Here is a 22,707-nt window from a genome sequence, read left to right as displayed (position 1 = left end):
ACTAATTATAAGTATCCCCTTCGCAACCGTAAACAAGTAGTCAAACTTGGTTTTGCTAAAATATATTTTTCTCCTTCATATTACACCTTTTTGTTTGCTAGTCACTCTTTTTCATAACCCAGTCTTACAAGGATCCTAGTTAGGTTCAAGCTATGGAGGATGAGTTGTTTGCATTATAGAAGACTACGACTTGGAAACTGGTTCATTTGCTTGCTGGTAAGAATCTGGTGGGTTACAAATGGGTCTATAAAGTCAAGACTCATTCTGATGGTTCTCTCAAGCGCTACAAAGCTCACATGGTTGCCAAAAGATTTCTCAAAGAAGTATGGTATTGATTATGAGAAGACCTTTGCCCCTATTGCCAAGATGACTATTGTCCGTACTTTAATTCCTGTCACTGATGTTCATTATTGGCCTCATTATCAAATGGATATTAAGAACGCTTTTCTTAATGGCCATCTCATTAAGGACGTTTACATGCGTCCTCTCCCTATCCTTCACCATTCCTCTGGGCAGGTTTGTCATCTTCGGTATACTCTGAATGGTTTACAGCAATATCATTGTGCTTTTCCACACCTCTGCTGGTTTGTTGCCCTGTTACTTTATGTGGATGATATATGATCATCATTGGCTTTGACTCTTCTGTTATCTCTCAGATCAAGCAGCATCTCTTCCCCACTCTTGAAATGATTGATTTAGGCCCATGGTGATATTTTCTTGGTAATGAGGTAGCTTTTTCTTCCAAAGGATATTTTTTGTCTCAGGCCAAGTATGCAAATGAAGTTATTCACCGTGCCGATCTTACTGACACTAAGCTTTTTGATACCCCAACTGAGCTTAATGTGAAGCTTAACACTATGAATGGTGTCCATCTAGATGATCCTACTTTATATCAAGAGCTTGTGGGTTGCTTATTCTATCTAATGGTTACTTGCCCTGACCTTGCTTATATTGTTCATATAGTTAGTCAGTTTGTTTCTAATCTATACATTGGGTTGCTTTGATTCGGATTCTTCGCTATCTTTGAGATACTATCTTTTAGGACTTGTGTTGTCTTCTACTTCTTCCTTAGACTTGATAGCCTATGTTGATTCTGATTGGGCTAATGATGTCACTGATTGCAAGTCCCTTCTAGCTTCTGCATGTTTGTTGGTGATTTCTTGATTTCTTTGAAAAGCTAGAAACAAACAGTTGTTGCTTGTTCCACTGCCAAAGTTGAGTACCATGCTATGGCCCACGCCACTGCTAAGGTTGTTTGGCTTCGATATCTCTTGTCTGATTTGCGTATCCCTCAATCTTCCCCAACCTCTCTATTGTGACAACCATAATGCTATTCAAATTGCCCATAACACTATCTTCCATTAGTGGACGAAGCACATTGAGATTGATTATTACTTTATCCGTTAGCATCTACAGTCTGGCTTTATCTCTCTTCCTTTCGTCTATTTGGCTCTGCAACTTGCTGACTTCTTTACCAAGACTCACACCACTTCTCGGTTTCAGTTTCCTCTTGGCAAATTGTCAATGTTTTGTGCTAAAATACCTTCAGTTTGAGTGGGTGTGTGAGAATATTAGTATATATTGTTGTGTGAATATTTTAGATTGCGTGAGTATTTTGTTCTTAGGTTTATTCTTGTTTCCTATTTAGAATTAGGCCTAGAATTGCTTTATATATCAGGCGTATTTAATGTTTGACAATTTGAATATACAAAAATCATTCAGAAATCGTACACTCATATCATAATGAAATATATTAAGATATAATAAAAGTGCATAAAAAAGTCAAAAATAATATAAAATATTATTGCTTAATATTTTTCTTTTTAGATGGGGAATCCCATGAGGCCAAATTACAAAATGTAATAAGCCTCCAACAAAACCAGAGAACTAATAGAAGAAAGAACATTTTCTAGCCAAATTTTGAGGTAAAGTTGTTGAGAAGCTGGCCAAACAAAGAGCAATTTGATTTCCCCCATGAAGAACATGATGATAGGGATGTGGAGACTATGGAATAGCCACTTGACCAGGTCGTAGGCCTCTCTTGTAGCCAAATGCAAAAAAGTTTGCTTTTATCTATTGGAGTGGCGCTATTGCTAAAGAGGGGTTTGCTCAAGCAGGTAGATTGTTTCTAGAAATCTTGTAAGAAGTAGTTTCCTTTTTAGTTTTAGCAATTGGACTCCAATAGCACTATGTTGTTCGCGGTTAGTATTGTACATCAAAGTTTTTTAAAGGCAAATGCATAACTCGAGACATTATACTCATCATGTAGCAAGGAATAATGCATAAAATGTTGAGGCTTAAGCATTTCAACTTTCAAATTGTAATATTTAGTAAATAATTTAAATATTTTAAACTAATAAATAAATAAATATAAATCAAATATAAATGTTTAAATACTTTTTTCCTCAAGGCATTGAACATTTTACTACTACAAAGAAGGAAGCTTTTAGCTTCATTGAAAGTGAAATTGACATTCTTAGCTTAAGTGATTCAGCTTCTCACTTGAACATTTAACTTTGCTTCTTTTTTTATTTTTTTTATTTTTTTCCCCTTGATTGATCATTTACACTTATAGAATATAGTTGCAAAATAGGTTCTTTTTTTTTTTTTTTTTTTTTTTTGCTTTTTTATGTTTAAAGTATTTACTAAACTAAGTTTAACAATAGCCTAGGGCAACTTATTTATATGGGTACTGCTCATATGCTTATGCGCAAAAGGTTTACAAGGCTTACCCAAGGCTCAAGACCCAAATTGTGATGCAAAAGCCGTTGGAGAGAATAGTATAAAAATCAAACCTCAAGGTGAGACGAGCCTCAATAAAGCCTTTTAAAACTTTGTTGTACATACTCCTTTGTAACTCTGTTGTATGAGATTTTGGTGAGATCAATAAAGACAGTCTGTGAGATTGGGGAAGAGAGACTCTTATAATTCCTCTGTTGAAGACCGCAATGAGATGGTAGCCCTTTGGACATAGCCCTTCATTTGGGGGTGAACCACATAAATCTTTGTATCTTGTCTACATTTGTTCGTTTTATCTATTTACATTCTAGTATCGTTGGTTGTGTGTGTGTGACTGCTTAGGTTGTGGAGGTTTTGTGATTATCCACAACAAACAATTATCAAGGTGTTAGTTCCCAGAGCAAGAAAGTAAGATTAACATTAAAAAAAAAAAAAAAAAATCTAAGGGTTCAAACTCCAGGTTATGAAGATGGATATAGAGATCTATCTTTACCACAAGGATCTTTATATTCCTCTTAGATGAATATTGAAGAAGCGTACAAATATATAGGATGATGAGTGGGGTCGTAAAGCCTTAGGAACAAAAAGGTTAACCCATACCACATCTGTTCTGTTTTATATCAAGAAGGAGAAGAAAATGGAAAATTTGTTGGTTAAGATCAAGTTGGAAAATTTCTTAACTTGCTTGTGTTTCGACTCTTATAGTTGCATTTATTGTGCTTCTTTCCTCTATCATGTGTTGCTAATGCCAAACTAGAGGTTTTACCATGGAATTGATCATCACCACATACAAGAAATTCCAACTCTCATGAATACTTGATAGTAGTGCGCAGGCCTTGACTACATCTATTGAGATCTAAACTAATTTCGATTGACTAATGTGAGTTGAAATTGTTGATATATTGAATTGTAACTCCTTCCAATATCTTTAAGTTGGACAACTTCTTAATAAGATGGACTTTATTCATGGCCAAGGGATTTTCATACATCTGTGAGAGAGTGACCATCAAAGACAAGTGAAGGAATTGTGGCAAAGGCAACCGCACTGGAGGAGATTGCAAAGCACCAAAGAAACATAACAGGAAACAAGGTGACAAGTACATTGTTAAGATGTTAGAAGAATATAGTCTGATATAATGGTATTGGCTTTGGAGGTACTCCAAAATTATGTATAAGGAAATTTTGGTAAGATATACCTTAGAAATAGTGACACATGTGACATAATTGACAAGCATGAGATTCATGTTAATCGACCAAATGGAACATGCATAAAAATCAAGGATGTTAGACATATGCCATTTTTTAAGAAGCACTTGATTTTAGTTGGGCCCAAGTTATAATTTTGGTGTTGTGACGACATTTCCTTGTGATTCTTTGAGGATGATAAAAGGAGCTATGGTGGTAGCTCGTGGTAAAAAACAATGAACTCTCTACTTGACATTGGGGATTCATGGTACGATCATAGTAGCATTATTGAAATTTGAAGCAGTCATGTGGCATTTCAAATGAGAAATGGATGAAGGTTCTAATGTTAAAGGTGGAACTGCCAAACTCGTAGTTGTTGGATTGGAGATTCTGTGAATATTGTGTTTTGGAAAATCATAAAAGGGTCTTTCGTCAAGGTCATGAGAATGCATAAACGACAATGATTAGAGCTGGTGCATAATGACTTATGAGGACCATCTTAGGTAATTTTTCGGCAGTTCTAGATATTTTGTTATTTTTATTGATGATTGTAACAACTAGGGCCTTAACCTGACCTCTAGATTTGAGTGAATTTTCGTAGTTGAGCCTTTCGTTTTATTCTTGAATTGTTGACTTGAATAGGTGTTAGGTGTTGACTTTACGACATTTGAGTTCTTTGTGCAATTTTAGTACTTTTTTTTTTTTGAAGCAGCCAAAGAAACCTTTATTGATGACCAAACCATACAAGATAAGAGTACATCAAAAAAGGAGAGGAAAGGGGTTTGGAGAGGAACCAAACCGAAACAGAAAAGAAAAGAACAAAGCAGAAAAATGAAAATGCAAAACAAGACCAGCAGTCCAACCTCAACCTAACCCAAAGCTGAGAAGAAGCTCAAGCTGAAAAACAACAGGCCAAAACAGCAGTCCAACAGCCCCGAAGAGAATTGAGTAGAGCACAGCAGACCTAAAAACAGACCAAACCCTCCAGGAAACTGATATCTAATTAGCCACATAGGACAGATTTACTCCCCAAACAGTACCTGATTTGTCTTAAATTGGACAGGAAGTCCTGGACAGTGAAATTGAAGGCCTTGAAACTCTGGTTCAACCACAGTGCAACTCTGATTTTAACCAACTCGCATAGGTCCTCCAGGTGAGGTTTAGCAGCCTGAAAAATACACTCATTTCGCAGCTTCCATAGAGACCAAAACACAGCTGAGGGAATGACTTTCCAAAGCAATTTTTCTTTTTTGCTAAGCTTCACATCTTCCCACCAGTGAAGAACAGCTTCCACAGATCCGGGAAGGGGTCCTTGCACCTCCCACCAATTCAATATTGCAAACCAAACCCTCCAGGAAAAATGGCAGTGCAGCAGCACATGGCAGATAGACTCAGCCTCAGTTTTGCAGAAAGCACAAAGAGCTGGTGAAGAGGCTTGAAGGACTCCAATTTTCTGGAGAAAGTCTGCTGTCTTTACTCTGTTTTTCCATGCTAACCAGCAAAAAAATTGGACTTTTGGAGGAGCGAGATGGTTCCAAACTAACTTGCTAGTAATAAGGATGGGGCCAAGGGAGACAACCTCACTCCGATAGACAGATGAGACAGAAAACATACCAGAGCCTTCAGCCAACCAGATTGGTTTGTCCACCAGATTATCAGAACAATTTGAGCCAGATATCAAAAGCTCCTTGAGTCTACTGACTTCCCTCTCTTCCCAGTCATACAGCCTTCTTCTAAAAAGAAGGCTCCAATCCCCTACTGCAACCTTCCTATCGTGCATTATACGTAAAGTTACATCCTTCTCCATCACTAATCTGTAAAGAGTAGGGAATTCATCTTTCAAGCAACTATTGGAGCACCATCTATCCTTCCAGAAGAGAATTCTTTTCCCATCCCCTACCTGAACAAGAAAATTGTTATGATAAAACAACATCAGATTACCGCTCCTCTCTGCTAAGGAAATGATACCTTTCCACACACCAGAGTAACTATTGTTTGAAATAGGGGAGGGGCACCAGCTTTTGACATCTAGTTTATATTTGCTACAAATGATTTGTCTCCACAAAGCATCTTTCTCTTTGGCAAATCTCCACCACCATTTTAATAACAAGCAATCATTAACGAGCCTTATTCTTCTGATGCCCAAGCCCCCTTGATTCATGTTCTTTGCTAAATCATCCCATTTAACCAGGTAGATTTGTTTTTTAGACCCCGTCCCACCCCAGAGAAAAGCAGCTTGAAGCTTCTCAAATTCTCTTGCAACTCCCACTGGCATTTTAAAGAGAGATAGATAATACGTAGGCAAGGTAGAGGTTATAGACTTAATAAGAGTGAGCCTTCCTGAAAATGATAGCAGCTTCCTTTTCCAACATGCTAATCTGATTTTGATTTTATCAAGAACTGGTTTCCAAGTTGCCTTCTTATTTGGATTTGCCCCCAAAGGCAAACCCAAATACTTAAGAGGAAGTGCCTTAGATTTACAATGCAGCTTGGAGGCAAAACTAGACAAGGATTCTTCAGGAACATTAATATCGCACACCTGACTCTTATGATAATTTATTTTCAGCCCTGAAATCAGTTCAAAACACCTTAAGACCCTCTTAATGTTGCACACCTCCATCTCCTTAGCTTCACAGAATAATATGGAATCATCTGCAAATTGTAAATGTGTTAACTGCACCCCATTAGAACCAATCGTCACTCCTTTAATCAAGCCCAACTGCTGTGCTCTTGACATAAGAATATTAAGACCCTCAACTGCTACATTAAACAGAAAGGGGGACAGGGGGTCACCTTGCCTTAGGCCCTTTTGAGGGCAAAATTCCTCAGTTGGTGAACCATTAACCAACACTAAGAGTTTTGCTGTAGTAACACATTCTTTTACCCAACTAATCCATTTTGCACCAAACCCAAAATTGAAGAGCATGAATGATAAGAAGCACCAATTAACTGAGTCAAAAGCCTTTTCAAAATCAATCTTAATAATCAGACCTCTCTTTTTGGTTTTTCTCCAGCCATCAACCACCTCATTTGCAATTAGCACACCATCCAGGATGTTTCTTCCACCTGTAAAGGCTGATTGGGTATCACTGATGATTTGAGGAAGCACTCTTTTTAGCCTACTGGACAAAACTTTTGCAAGGATTTTGTAAACTGAACCCACTAGGCTGATAGGTCTATAGTCACCTAGCCCCACTGGATTTTCAACCTTTGGGATTAGTGAAATAAATGAGCTATTAAGACCCAGCACCAACCTTCCATGCCTATGAAATTCCTTAAAAAACTTCAGTAAATCAGCTTTCAACAATAACCAAAATTTTTGAAAATAAGCCAAGTTAAAGCCATCTGGTCCGGGGGCCTTGTTACCATCACAATCCTTCACAGCAGCCCTAATTTCCTCCTCTGAAAAATTTGCTTCCAGCCCATCAAAGCTAGGGCAATCTTGGACAGATTTAAAATGGCCACTTAGCTTAGGCCTAACTCTCCAATCCTCTGTGTACTGCTTGCTAAAGTGGTCAAAGACTTCTTTCCTAATCTGAGTAGGATCTTCCAACACAATAGACCCAACAGACATGGAAGAGATCGCATTCCTACTGTGCCTACCCTTGGCAATTACATGGAAAAATCTAGTATTTCTATCTCCTTTCAAATTCCAATTGAGTCTTGATTTTTGCAACCACAACCATTCAACCATTTTGCTAAGTCTCCACACCTGATCTCTGAGTAATCTACTTCTTGCTCTTTCTGCCTCATGCAAATCTTTGGATTCAGCAGCTAAGTCCAGAAGGTGCAGTTCCTCTTCAGCTTCCTTCAACTTCACAGTCGCACTACCAAAAACCTCTTTATGCCAAGCCTTTAACTCTAACTTCAGGATTTTAAGTTTTTTCAGAAGGACAAAGCCAGCCCAACCTTCAACTGCAGCCTCTTTCCAGGTCTTCTCCACAAAGGCTGGAAAGCATGGGTGTAGACTCCAAGCATTGATGATTCTAAAAGGCTTAGGACCCCAGTCCCTATCATCCTCCATCAGCAACAGAGGACAATGATCAGATATGAGCCTAGGAAGACCCCAAAGCTTTAAATTGAACACCTCCAACCATTTGGGATCCACTAACACCCTATCAATTCTACTCCACTTATCCCCTGCTATTGAGTTACACCAGGTATATTTTCTGCCAAGTAATGGTATGTCAATTACTTCACATTGTTCGATAAATTCATTGAACTCTCTCATGCCTTTATCTCTTCTAAAACAACCCTTCCTTTCACCTACACTTTTTATCTCATTGAACACTATTTATTTTAGTACTTAACACTATTTATTTTCTTATTTTGGTTGTGTATACTTGTTGATCGAGTTTTGGGATACCCAGGGGGCATGGTTTGAACACTGAGTGGTCAAAAGCTAGAATTGGCAATGCGGACGCATATTGACCATGTGTAGGTGCATAGGCAGAGAGGGTGTGTGTCACGTGATTAAAATGTGTATATATTAAGTTTACATTCCTTTCTTCATTTCACTAGATCAGAAACTGTCTGTCTTCGATTTCCTCTCATCTTTCCCTGTAATGAGTCGAATTAAATTCGATTTATTTATTGTTCGGTATCTGTTTAGTAATCTTCATAACAAATTTGCGAGTTCGGGTATTGATTGGAGTTGAATTGGTATGAATTTTCAAATAATTTAATTGTATTCTTTTTATTATTAGTATTGTTGTGGTATCAAGGATCATTCTATTTAAATTGGTAAAAATAAATTATATTACTTTTCAATTTCAACTTCGTGAGGCCAAATCGACAATTTTTTTTGAGTTTTAATTATTCTTAGGTATTGAGTATTAAATGCATATATAAATTTAAATTTTTGGATCTTATCTGATTAGCCATATTTAATTACTTTGGCTCATATTCAATTATGTAAATGGGAAGAACCATCTTAAGTCCATTTGAAATTAATTCATGCTCTAGTCTCACTTGGTGAATTATTTTAAATTATTAAATTTCATTCTTTTACACCTAATTGATAGAATTACAACTCATTTGTAGTTATCAGTTATTATTTATTTTATTACTATGAGAATGTTGCAAATATTTATGGTGTATATCACCAAATGAAAATTTTATATTTTGTGGTAAGAAATAAAGATTATAATATTTTATGATCTAAATTATAAAATCTTATGGTATTATTATATTGTTCTTTAATGATATACAAATATATATTTACATAAACATATCTAGATAATTGTATGTTAAAAAAAATTAAAATAGAAACAAAGGAGGCAACCCACATGGAAGCTACCCCTGTTTGTCCTTCCCTCACTTCTCTCTCTTTTCTTATTCATTGTTCTTTGATAGAGAGGTCTCTCTCTCTCTCTCTCTCTCTCTCTCTCTCTCTCTCGGCTCTCCCTCATTTTGTCTCTCTACTCTTTTTCGCTCTTCATTCTCTCTACTAAACCCACAAACTCTTGTATTTTCTTTAATCCACACAAATCCATAAACGCTTTGACCCTAGTTCTTGGCAAATTGATGAGCATCTCAAGAGGAGCGTTTTGGCCGGTGGAGATCAAAATCCAACAATGTTGGATTTTGGGATTTTCATTTATTTTCTGTCATAAGTTTTGAGGTAGAGATTTTCTAAACATAGTGTATGTGTTTTAACTCTATTATTTGTTATTTTGATGAGTTGGAATTATCTTGAGGTTTAGGGTTTTGTTATCTTATATTTATTGCATAAATAAAAAGAGGGATTTCTTAAAATCTTCTTGAAGATTTGTTTTGCTTATTAAAGATGATGAATAGTGTTAAAATTTGAGAGAAAATGTTGTTTTCAAACAAGAAGTCCCTATTTGCCAAAACCCTAGAATTTGTTGAGATTGAGAGATTAATTTGTGTTGTTGAAACTCCATGGATTTTGGAAAATGTTAGCATATTGAGAAATGTTGAGAGAAATATATGTTAATTTTGGCATTGTGAAAATTCTTGGTGAATTCTTGAATTTGAACAAAAAGGAAATTTTTTGAAATTTTTGGAAAAATATTATGATTCTTGGTTGAGTTGGGAAAGAGATTGAACCTATGATTGTTACTCATATTTTGAATTGATTGAATATGCAAGATTATGTGTTGCTTATTGTTTCTTGAAATTTATATTTTGTATAGAGATAATTATTTTAGCAATGGGTGAAGAGTTGTATTGATGATTGCAGAAATTGCATGTGAATTAGGTGAATTGAATTATTTACAAACTCATGCATAGCATTATAGCATAATCTCATGATTTAATCCTCGCATTGGACTTGAGAAATGGATTTTCAAATTGATTCAGCGAGAACATTTGAAACGTGTTGAGTTATGGGGTAAATACTTGGTGAAATCCAGTATGGGGTGTAATTTGACAAATTAAGTTGGCCTGAATGTCCATAGTAAAAGACTGAAAACATGCGTGGGGCAGGTTACCATGTTCCTTCCGATTAGAAGCTAGTAAAATAGGTTTGGTAGTCTTGAAGGGCCTACTTGTAGACACCTTACTTGGGAATTTCCAATGTCATATTTACCATCCTTGTTTATCAAATAAATGATTGAGTTGATTAAGTTTTTGGACAAGTGCATGGCATGGAAAAGTTTCGAAATGTGGAAAAACTAATGTTTTTGGCATTGGCATTCATATGCATTGCACCTCATGATATTCTTAAACTGCATGCACTTTATTTAGATTATCTCTGTTGGGCTTTATGCTCATCCCTTAGCGGAAACCATTTTTAGGTGATTGTGGTGTGTCTCTGCTGAAGTAAAGGCATAGAGGATCTTTTGGAGCACAAGGCTCAGTTTTTTATTTGTTTTTGTTTTGCAAGCCAAGGGCTATCTATGTATGGGTTTGAAAACCATGTTGTGTATTCGAGCAAAGCCTTGGAACTTGTAGTCTCTAAGGCATTATTTTTTATTTAACTTGCCTAGACTCTTCTCAATCACATGTTATAGATTCATATCATAAGGATGGTAAATATATGAATGCATGTGATCACTTTTGTAAATCTCATGTGAATGTCATAAATAGAAGGATAAAGATTTAATATGGGTGTTGATTGTCGGATAATGAAGAATATCTATTACTTCAGCTTGTTAATAATGGAACTATAGGGAATTGGATCTTGTAAGTGTCTTAATCTGGATTAATCAGAGTTCATTATGTTGGGGGCGTTACATAGCCTAACACTACATTTTCCTTCACTTTTTCCTTATCTACTATAACACCCAACACATTCATTTTGTGACATTAGCATCCATGCATTCATCCATTTTATGTTTTCATAGCTTCGCATTGCACTATTATTTGTGATGTGGCTTGTTAGGAAGAAAACTCAAACATAGATAGCCCTTGAGATTAGGATCCATAGGAGTAGAAGCAGGCTTACACTCTAACATACTAGTGTCTTGAAGGTGATCAAGAGCATACTTTCTTTGGAACGAGGAGATCCCCTGACGATAGCGAGCAACCTCAATACCTAGAAAATACTTGAGAGAACCAAGATCTTTGATATCAAATACTTGACTCAAATCTCTTTTTATTTGAGTTATGCCAACAGAATCATCACCAATTAGAATGATATCATCAACATATACTAGTATAATGCACTGACCGTTGGAATTCCAGCGAACGAAGCAAGTATGATCCGAGGGACACTAAGCAAACTCCATGGACAAAATGACCGAACTAAAATGACTGAACCAAGCCCTAGAAAACTGTTTAAGTCCATATAAAGACTTCTTCAGTCGACAAACTTTTCCTGTATAATTCACTATAGCTCGAAAATTCAGGTGGAGAATCCAATAAATATTCACAGAAAGGCTTTCTTGACATCCAGTTGATCCAAGAATGAGAGGCAACAAAGGAAATAACAAGCCGAATATAAGTAAGCTGGGCGACCGGTGGAAAAGTAGCCCTAAAATTCTTGCTAGGAATATGAGCAAAGCCCTTGGTAACTTGCCTCGCTTTGTAGCGGTCCACAGTGCCATCTGCTAGATACTTAATAGTGAACACCCATTTGCAGCCAATAGTCTGTTCACTAGAGGAAAGAGAAGCCGCCATGTCTAATTGTGTTCCAAGGCTGCCATTTTTGTTTACATAGTAACAACCCACTTGGGATTCTAGAGAGCTTCTAACATAGAACGAAGAATAGTTTCTAACTCAAGCTTGCCAAGAAAAGACTGACAAGTAAGGGTAACACTGTCATAAGAAAGATACTGGGAAATATGATGGTTAGTACTACTAAAATAAGCAAGACGATCAAGGGGATGTCTCTTACAAGGAGGGTTGCGACGAAGAGCAGCAACCAAAGGAAAAGAATTACCTGACCTATGAATCGGAGAGGATGCTAGTAGAGAACGAGAGCGACGAGAATATACCTACAAGGGAGGAGGAGAATGAGGAAGAACCTTAGTAAGGCCAACCTCAACCTCATCAAAGATGGGATTAGGTAGAATGGTAGAATCTACAAATGGGATAGGAGTGGGTAAGGAATCCTTCACAGAAGGGTGAGTACCAAATAAAAACACCTCATCATGAACGTAACATCATAAGAATGATAGTACTTATAAGTGCTAGGGTCATAACACTGATACCCTTTCAACATAGTGTAATACCCTAGCAAGATGCGCCTAATGGCCTTATCATCTGACTTAGTGTGAGAGGGACTTCTATTCTGGACAAAACAAGTACACCCAAAAACCTGAGGTAATAGAGGAAAAAGAGTCTGGGTAGGAGATAAAACCTAAAGCGGGGCATGGCCTTGCAAGACACGACTAGGAGTCCTGTTAATGAGATAAACAACAATGAGGGCATCATTATGCCAGTAAGACATAGGAACATTCATACCCCGAACAAGACAATGAACCATAGACATTATGTGACAGTTTTTTCGTTCAACGATAGGTGAGGGTCTTCAGACATGAGAATGAATAAGGCCAAATACACAAGAAGCACAGTACATACGAGCAATATAAGTAGTACGAGTATGTTTAGCTAAGTCATAGATATCACATTGAAACTTTTGAGTCTTACAAGCTTTATTAAAATATAGGAAAAGAAAACATAAATACTGAAAATTCGCATGACCCAAACGGACATGCCACAATGCTAAAGTTTGAAAAGAAAAAATATAGGAGGATGAATCCTCAAGTAACACAGAAGCTGAAAAACTAGAAAGAGGTGGTAGTGGTGAATCTGGTAGGTCTCTAAAGTAGTCTAAACCATCTCGCTCATATCCCCTACCGAAAATCCTTTTCGAACTCAAGTCTTGTAATAAACAAGAAGTGGGTAAGAAACAAACAGCACAATGAAAGGCCTTGGCAAATTGACTTACAAACAAGAAATTATATAAGAAATTAGGAACATGTAAAACAAAAGAAAGAGTAATATCAGGAGATAAAGTAACACCACCCCAAATGGAGAACAGAAGTAGTAGAGCCATCAGCTAGACACACAGTTTGGGTTGTAGCAAGAATGGAAGAAGAAAGTTATGAAAGCTCACCCGTCATGTGATCATTAGCACCAAAATCCAAAACCCAAGTAGGACGTGTAGAGCAAACATGGAAAGTAGTAGGAGTACCTGTAGCCAATGTGACAGTCCAGGATGAAGGCCCAGAGGAAGAAGAAATCAGAGAACCAAGTTGTCTGTGAATCTAACCAATTTGAGTCTAAAGGAGGTGCAAATCGGGAAGTTGGGACAATCTTAACAATAGCAACAATGCGAGATGAGCCAGATGGGTGAGCATGGGAAAATCACTCTCTTAACTCAGGATAAAGTTTGAAGCGGTGAGCCTTAACATGGCCCGATTCTCCATAATGATGACAAGTTACACTTTAGCAGAAGAACGAGCCCGAGAGCTAACAGTAAGAGCCATCTAATAAGAGGTAGTAGGTGGTTCAAAAACAGTGGAAGAGGCAGGCTGGACTAAATGGCGGCGATGCTCCTCACTATCAATAGTAGCAAAAACCTCATAAAAAGAAGACATAGGCAATGTGTTTAAAATCTGAATCCGAAAAGACTTATACTCAGAAGTTAAACCCATCAGAAACTGGTAGGTGTGTTGATGAGCATGCCGCTTGGTAACAATAGAGGTAGCCTCTACAGAAAAATCACTCAAATGCTCATATTTGAGCCAACTTCTCCCAACGAGCCTGTAGATACCCAAAAAACCCAGCGGCTGAGATGCATGAGAGATATCCTGATAAAGCTCAAAATGCGAACATCATTACGAGCATGAGCATATGTCTAAGTTAAGGCATGCCATAAGTTTAGGACAGTATCACAATATAGGAACATATGACAGATATAAGTCTTCATGGAATTGAACATCCATCCCAAAATGGTGCAATTGTCAATATTCGATTGACTACGCTTAGGATTCGTTGTTAGTGGCTAAGTTTCTATAGAAAACAACCAATGTGACTTTCCCGTTGCCCCTAAATAGAGTTTAAGGGAACGACTCATAGCCGCAATATTCTTTCCATTCAACAAAACAATAGTAATACGATGAATAAATGCTTGTTGGGACAAGGAATAATCTACAGTAATCGGCTTACTAGGGCTCTCTCAGGTACAACATCAGAAGTAACCTCAAATATGGTGATAACTAAAGAATTTGCAACATGTATAGTTAACAATATAGAATAATACACAAAACAACAAAAATACCTCTAACCCAAAAGTTGGAATCACCAATAAAGAAGCCAGAGAAAACAACATACACCAAGACGTGCTACCAAACAACCCGGTAGCAAAATGAGCAAAGAAAATACAGACAAGTGCTTACCACATCAGCACACGAGCTTCAACCAATCAGAGATGAATATCATAACTAGCAGGTAACAAAAAACAAGAATCTAAGCCACTGTGAGAGGATTGTCGATGCCAAAACAAGGGCTAAAACCTACCACAGAGGGTTGTGTCACGGCTGAGAATAACTGACTGAACCTGTCGACAACCAAGGTGTGGTGATGGACCTGTCCATAACTAGAAAGACCAACGTAGGGGCTGGGTCTCACACTAAAGGTGCCAACACAGCAGAGAGGGAGAGAGAAGAGAAGAGAAGGGAAGGGGCTACCAACTAAGGGGAAGGGTTGTGTAGACACCCCATTTTTTACCGCCCTTAAGACTTGGGCGCTACTAATGGTTTACTCGGTGATGAAGGTGTGCAGGGCAAAGGTTCAGTTTCTTCGGCAAGGAGAGAGTCAAATCTCAACTTCATACCCCTTTTGGATCAAAACAATCTTGATCGAAAGATTTTAGACCTTGAAACCCTCTCTTTCAAAATGTTTTGAAAATAAAGTTCCTACGATGTTCCGACGCTCGCATTTCGTTAAATGTTGCGCTTTTCCGTAAACCGAGCAAGGACGAAGTGGGAATGAATGAAAGGGAGTTGAAATCTTTGAAAAATCTTTCAAAACACCTTGTTTAGGGGTTTAGAGTTGAGGAAAATTGGAGAAGAGGCAAGAAACCAAGTTGAAGAAGAAGGTGGGTTTGAATCGCTAAGAGAAAGAGCCGAGCGGTCCTCGTTAAATCACGCCTGTCTGTCTATACACTTGGATTTTAGCTATGAGGCCACCACCGTTGGAAATCTTACTTCTGGGGCTTCATTTTGCACTCAAGAATCTCTTAAAGCCAAGTCCGGATGGAGGAGATATGGTTGGTTGAAGTAAGGCATCAATCCGGTTGGACCGAATCTACACGGCTTCACCAAAACATGCATAACTTTTTGCACAGTTGGAATTTTGATGCAAGGTTGGTGCCATTGGAAAGCTAACTTCTGGGGCTTTATTTTGGACACTAGCCGACCACTTTTTGGCCTTGGAGACCACCCTCCGACCACCTTTCTTTCCGGCCGACCACCTGACCCTTTTGACCTGGTCGGCTGACCAGGGCAAGTGGTCGGCCGACCACTTGAACTGGTAGGCCAGCTCCCACCTTTTTTGTCTCCCTGAATGCTTTCCAGTTGTGCCAACTGGGAGGCACAAGCTGCATCCTCCATACACGTGTGTGGAGGATCTTCACTCTTGGTTCTAAGCTTCTAGGAGAAGCTTTGGACCCTTGGCTCTATAAAGGAAGGCCTCTCCTTCCTTTGCAAGGGTTCAGAAGTTGGCTGGAGCATACATACATATATCTCCCGCTGTCTTTATATTTTAGCCTCTAAAGAGCCAAGTTCTTGCCCCTTTACACACTACCTCTTAGCCTAACACCTCCAACACCAACCTAAGGTCCTTGGAGCTTGTTTTCAGAGGTTAAGGAGCTACATTTTTGGTCCAGAAGCTGCTGGAGTTGCTGAGCTATAAGGGTAACACCATATTCCCTCTTTAAGGCTTTATTTTGCTTCATCGTTTAGCCTTACTTGCAAGCGTTTTTGAGCTTTGTCATAAACTGAAAAAAGTCTTATTTTGAGGTCCTTTACATGTTTGTTTAAGGTCATTTTTCTGTTGGGGGTCATCTACCCCCTTGCATGCTTGTTTTCACCTTGTTTTGAGCCATGCACTTAGACCTTTGCATTGAGCTTTGTTTGGCCTTCTAGCCACTGAAATCTAGTGGATTTTTAGTGGCTAGCATACTATTTTGAGAGCCAAAATCAGAGAGGGGTAACCCTCTCACCCCTTATTTTGTTTTCTAGCATATTTGGCCTAACAAGGGAGCCCATGTGCGCATGCTTCCAAGCCATGTTCCAGGCCATTTTTGGTGAGTTTTAGGACCTGCATGAGCTCTTTCCAGAGCTGTTTTTGCCATATTAGGTGTCCCTCTTGCATGTATAGAATAACCCTCTTCATAGCATATACTTGCATGCTTCCTAACCTCATTTCAGGCCTTTTTCAGTGAGTTTTAGGGCCTAAATAACCTCTATCCAGAGGTGGTTTTGTCATATTGGGTGTCCATCTTGCATGTGTAGAACAACCCTCTTCATGGCCTATCAAAGGAGCATCTCATTCTTGCATGCATAGACCATGTTTCAGTGAGTTTTTGGGCTTTATTTGGCATATCATACCTCTGAATTTTGTTGGTTTAGTGGCCTCTTGAATGGTTAATATATTTGTAGTGTAAACCCTCTTTACTAGCTTGTATTGCATGTTGTTTGGGCCCTTGATTCTAGCACTTTTTGGCCATGCCTTAACCTGATTTTGTGCATTTTTTGGACTGCCTTAGCTCTATTTTTGTGCCCCATGGTCGAATGATGCATGCTATGCATGGTTGTAGTTCAATATCCATGCCTAGCCTTGAGTTTTGTAGCCTTTTGCATGCTTGAATAGAGGTGTTTGCATGTCTTGGCATCATTATGCATGTTATTTCAGGCCTCATACTTGTGCCATGTTCCCATGTTTTCCACTCCTGAAGTGCATTTGAGAGTTCTGCTTGTTTGCCTCATTTTTGGACCATTGCATGAGCTTCATTTCCATGCCTTTTGAGCAACCATTTTAGTTCATATTTGCTACTGTTTTGGTCTGCATAGGGACTGTCTGGGGGTGGTTTGGTCATTTGAGCATCGCTTTGCATACCTCTAGTATAACCCACTTCACTAGTTTCGGTATTTGGGCCATCTAGCATGCATTGTGTGAGGTGTTCGCACGATTCGCGACCCTTTCGTATGTCATTTCAGAGCTGGAAAATGTGTTGTTGTATGCTATATTACATGCAGGCCATGCCTTGGTAGAGTTGCACTTGGTGCCTTAGTTTTGGTCCCTTGCATTTGGGCATGTTTGCATGAGTGTTGTTACTTCATTTCATCATGTTTGCCCACTGATTTGAGTGTGGCTGAGGTCCACTCATATTGGTTTAAGTCCATCTTGCATTGTGTATGTCATATTATGTCATGTGCATTGAGTATGCCATTGATAGTTCATAGCATTGCACATGCTAGTTGCACCTTTGCATATAACTCCTTGTATGTTTGCGTGTCTTAGTTGCATTTCGTTTAGGATTGCATGCTAATTGTTGCATTGTGTTTGCATGCCATGCCATTCTAGTTATTGCATAGTGTTTGGAGTAGGGTTTAGTCCAAACACGAGAAACGAGGGACGTTTCGTACTCAAAGTGACGAAACGTGCTTCAATTCCCGGTCACCGACACTCTTGACTATCCATGATAGAGTTGTTGGCTTTAGGTGTCCATTTGTGCATTTATTTCACATTGAGTCGTGCAATTCGACTCCTCGGCCATCATGCATCGAGATGCGTGATTGGTGACACGAGGATCGAGGACTACACTCCCTAGAGCTCATGCAATGACGGGGAGAGTGGTTATGCATACATATGTTGAAAATACTTTGCCATGCCCCTTTCTTGCTCTCTGTTGCAGCAAATCGGAAGCCAGCAGCAAAAACTGGTCAGCAGTATCCCTACAAGTTCCCATGGAGTTATGTACAGTGTTTCGAGGTCAATTGTAAACAGAGGCAAATCGGGGCATCGCGATGGATTTACCGACAAGGCGACTCGAGCATGCATGCATCTTTCATCATTCCGAATAGAGCTGAGGTAGTCTATTTCATGTAGCATTGCATGCTAGTTTACTCGCTTTCTTAGTTAATTTGTTAATTAGCTAGTGTTGTGTAATAATTAGTTATTCATTTTGGTTGTGTAATATTTATTCGGACCCTCTGCGAGAGGGCAATGTTGTAATAAGTGTGCGTGTGTGTGATGCATGTCTTCCAACCCCACGTCTTTCTCCCTTTTATTTACCAACTTATGATGGTTAGTTTTAGGGCACGTTTCAATTAGCATACTTATGTTCGCATGTTTGCATCCATTCATCTGTCTTGCATGCACCGAGCTCGGCGTATCATGCTAAATGTATTGTATTTCAATTCCAAGTTGAATACATGTATCGATTGTTGCATCTCATATGCTATCTTAGAATAGCTGAGCCTATTGTAGTTGCATTTTTGCATGTGTTGCATTAAGGCATTCTTAGTATAGTTAGGATTCATGCATATTTTCTAATTAGCTTCTTTCTCTGGCTTAGAGTACTCAGTAAGTGTTTATGCTTTAGCATCCTTGCATGTGTGTGAGTGACTACCATGATAGCATGTATGCCATGAAGCTATGTGCTTATGTGATATAACTGCCTGAATGCCTGTGGGTGAAGGTTGGGTTGCTTGAATTGAAATAATTCGTCGAAACCCGTGTTTTAGTCTACTTGCGAGTAGCAAACTTCAATCCATTTTCAAAACAAACGGATACGCGATACTTTGTTCCAAATTAGGTGATCCAGTCTATACTTGTATGTTGTGCGCATCACATAGTAATTCTAGGCTAATAAACCAGAATAAGAACGCATGTGTTTTCAAAAACTCGATATCATGCTTAGTAGTGGCTGATCTTTGATCGGGCGAGCGGGGGTGCTCATGAAATGACTTTCCCCAATCGTACCCAAGTTCCCGAGCCGAGGCAACTTTGGTAATGACGGACACATGGCCTTTAGGCACGAGTCAGGGTTTCCTAAATTCTTCCAAAATAAAATATTTAGATGGCGACTTTGTATCTGGCAAAGCAGTCCATATTTGAAACTTCTTTCTAAAAAATCAGTTTTTCAAAACGATTTGTCGGATTTGGACTCTTTGATGATTCATCGGTCTTACATTGCACTCTGCGAGATTAGATATAGGACCGTGACATTGAGTCTTGAGCCGTAGTAAGCCCCAATGAACAAAACGAGATTCCCTCTTGGGACGTTCGGGGACGTCTACAGGTTGCTGACTGAAAATGAAGGGCTGCCGGCAGTAATGGTGGTGGTGGAATGAACAAGGAACTAGGGTTTGGCTTTGATACCAAATAAGAAGAAGAGATTTGGTGTAATTGACATACCTTTGAGACTAGGTTAGTCATGTATATATATTGATGATATGTGCAGAGAAAGGAAACGAAATCAAAATCAAGGCCTAAACAATGGCCATAAAATAAGTCCTAATTGATTCTAAATAATTCTAATTCCAGCAACACACTATAACCTTAGTATATCTCAATACGAAATGTGATTGTCTCAACCTAAGCAGGCCACAAAGAAATGCATTATTTCCATGAAATGCCAAACTAGAACCTTTAATATGAGCATTTGGAAGGTAAGTTCCCTTACATATATTTTAGATTGCTTGCAAAAGTTGGAAGTTCACCAACCAGATTGTTGAAACTCAAGTCCCTGCAATAGAAAATAAGCGGCAAGTTACAAAATGAACAAATTCTACAATTCAAAATATCTTAAATAAACATCTAATCTGTTGCAGATATTATTGGAGGAATACTTTCATGCAAATAGAACCCATAAAACAAATTTTTGTTAGTAATATTACAAGATGGTATTAGACATCTTAATATTTACTGTTGGACTCATTTCACAAAAGTCTAAACTTTTAGACAACAGGTGATCTACCATGGTATTGATTTAAGCAAGTCCTTTATATGACCTGACTAGGTTCAAGTATCATAATGTCGTTAATTCCCCTGTTATGTGCTATTGAGGAATTTGTTTGTTCATGTTAATTTCTATACCCTATTCAAGTTAATTTTTTTAGTTTCGTTGCCTCTCACATGAGAGGTGTTATTTATTTATTTATATTTTTGTGAGCACATTGGGGTGTTGGATAGGTTGAGGCACATTGTTGAGCCCATTTCATACATATATCTCTTGGCAAGGCTGGTCCTAAATTATTAGGGGTTAAGGCGAATTTTTTAAATTTGGCCCTTCATATATCATTACAAAAAATAAAAAAATAAAAAAAATTGTTTGGATAAAACAAAAATGATAAAAATTTATTTCTATTGCCTTACAATTTAACAAAATTTAGATAACAAATATATATATAATAGTTGAACTTCAATTAGTTGAATCGAATATTTATTTTTTAGCTTACCAATGCTATAAGAACTAAAATTGATTGGTGCTAAGGATGAGAATTTTCGACACAACTCAAACAATATATAAAATTAGCAAGTTAGGGTTCATTATTTTTCAACATAAATCTAAGTATGACACGACTCAATAACATAAATTATTAGTTATATATTTTAATGTTCACTAAGGGATGCTATGGCATTTTTTTAATATTTTATTTAACTTCATCTAACTGAATATAAAAATATGTAACATAATAATTAAGGCTAATGTCTTTTTCTCATTTAAGATATGAATTTTTTTGTTACCTATTTTGGAGTCAATCTAGTAAAAAATATATAGTAATAAGGCACAATTTTTTTTAATTAGAATTGAAATCAAACATTCTATGAATAATTTTATTTAGTAGAAATAAATTTTATAAAATTCAACTTATGGAAAAAATTAATCTCTCCATACACTTACTAAGTTATTTTTAACTAAAAGTGAAAATTTTTACATTAAATATCAATCGGACACGAATCAAAATAATATTATACGACAACACGAAAATAAATAGATTGAACTAATATTGAAGTAATTATGAAATAATATATGATACACACACCTAATTGGTCAAAATTGTAGGCCCGAGGTGACCGTCTTGGTCGCCTCACCTCAGGGCCAGCCCTGTCTCTTGGACTGTATTTGATACAGGACAAGTAGATGAGAAGTTTCTTTGAATAAATGGAGCATCAGAAGTCCATAAGGATTGATGCATTTATACAACTATGAAATAATCAATTTATACTTGAGTTAGGGACAACGGAACCACTAGGCTGCTGAGGCAACCGCCGTATGCCTAAATTTGTTACGGTCCTTATTGATATGTACTCTTCTATTTTGTAAATTGATGCTGGTTAACTTGTTAGTAGTTGATGGTTGAGCTACCCCTCTCAATAACTAACTTCCGATATTTTGAGATTGTAAATTTCAGATCTGTAGCTCTTGTATCCCAATTTAGGAATTCTTCTCTCTAAAAATTCAATTATCTTTTGATTTTGACTCCATTATTTGGTATAAAGACTCTAATTTCTTAACCTAATTTGTTCCTGATTGATTGGAAGTCACATTCGTCAGTCATAGAAGTGTTGATCTCAGTTTCTGTGGTTTACGAGCTCCTTCAGATTACATTAGGAAGTCCAGACCTCCCAATAGGTGTACAAAAAATGTTTAAAATATCCATTTCCATCGAGTTTAATGACTAAAATACAAATTTTCCGTCGATTTTACTAAACAAAAATATACAGATAGTTTAGATTGAAAACAAATCAAAATATTAAGATTTAAATTTATATAATTAAAAATTCAGAATTTATTTTGTTCTAAGACTCAAACCTCAAGTTTTTTCTTTGTAATTTCCCCAAGTCTCAAACAGTGGCAAATAAAATAAACTTGACTAATTGCGTCAAATTTAATAATTTACATTCAAGATGAGTATCTTACAAATATTGTAGGGATTGACTTTGCCAAATAAATTCAGGGATTTGACCACCAAGTGAGCAATTCCGCAGTGTTCTGGAGCGATTATTTTGATTAGACTGCCAAAGTTCACATAGAATGAAAGCAGCAGATATAATTTTATTGTGTTAATACATAATGAGAGGCTCACAGGTGTGTCAATGACTGATTATTGACAATGGGGAAATCTCTGGGACTTCCAGTTATGTCAGCAAGCTGCCTGAACAAAGAAATGGGAATGGGAATTTAAAACAGCAAGTTGTAATCAAAATAACTTGAGTGAGGAAACAAAATATATGGCCTCAGCCAGGGGTAAAAAATTACAAGATTGTAAGATTCTTCAATGATTGGAACACTCCATGACTAACAGGCCATTCAAAATTGTTCCCCATGAGGTACCTATGAAGATCAAAAGTCGAACG

The 22,707-nt window shown here is 37.6% G+C and overlaps 1 protein-coding gene across 10 annotated transcripts in view; it reads right to left on the bottom strand.

Annotated features, from left to right (window-relative positions):
• Window positions 1–22,707, bottom strand: part of LOC114282669 (putative LRR receptor-like serine/threonine-protein kinase At1g53430) — a 108,673-nt gene that overhangs the window by 21,024 nt on the left and 64,942 nt on the right. For 9 of the 10 annotated variants that reach the window (XM_082887539.1, XM_082887541.1, XM_082887540.1 and 6 more), the window contains 4 exons: window positions 22,610–22,684; window positions 22,437–22,505; window positions 22,271–22,342; window positions 20,030–20,092 (listed from right to left, as the gene is read on the bottom strand). In XM_082887539.1, coding sequence (XP_082743665.1) covers window positions 20,030–20,092; window positions 22,271–22,342; window positions 22,437–22,505; window positions 22,610–22,684 — 279 coding nt within the window. The remainder of the gene's footprint in view (window positions 1–20,029; window positions 20,093–22,270; window positions 22,343–22,436; window positions 22,506–22,609; window positions 22,685–22,707) is intronic. The other variant, XM_082887545.1, reaches the window with a different exon arrangement.

This window comes from Camellia sinensis, chromosome 9 (assembly GCF_055761805.1).
Source record: "Camellia sinensis isolate YWXY chromosome 9, ASM5576180v1, whole genome shotgun sequence".
Taxonomy (NCBI): domain Eukaryota; kingdom Viridiplantae; phylum Streptophyta; class Magnoliopsida; order Ericales; family Theaceae; genus Camellia; species Camellia sinensis.
Note: the sequence above shows the minus strand (reverse complement) of the source record. Positions and strands in the feature narration are given on the sequence as shown.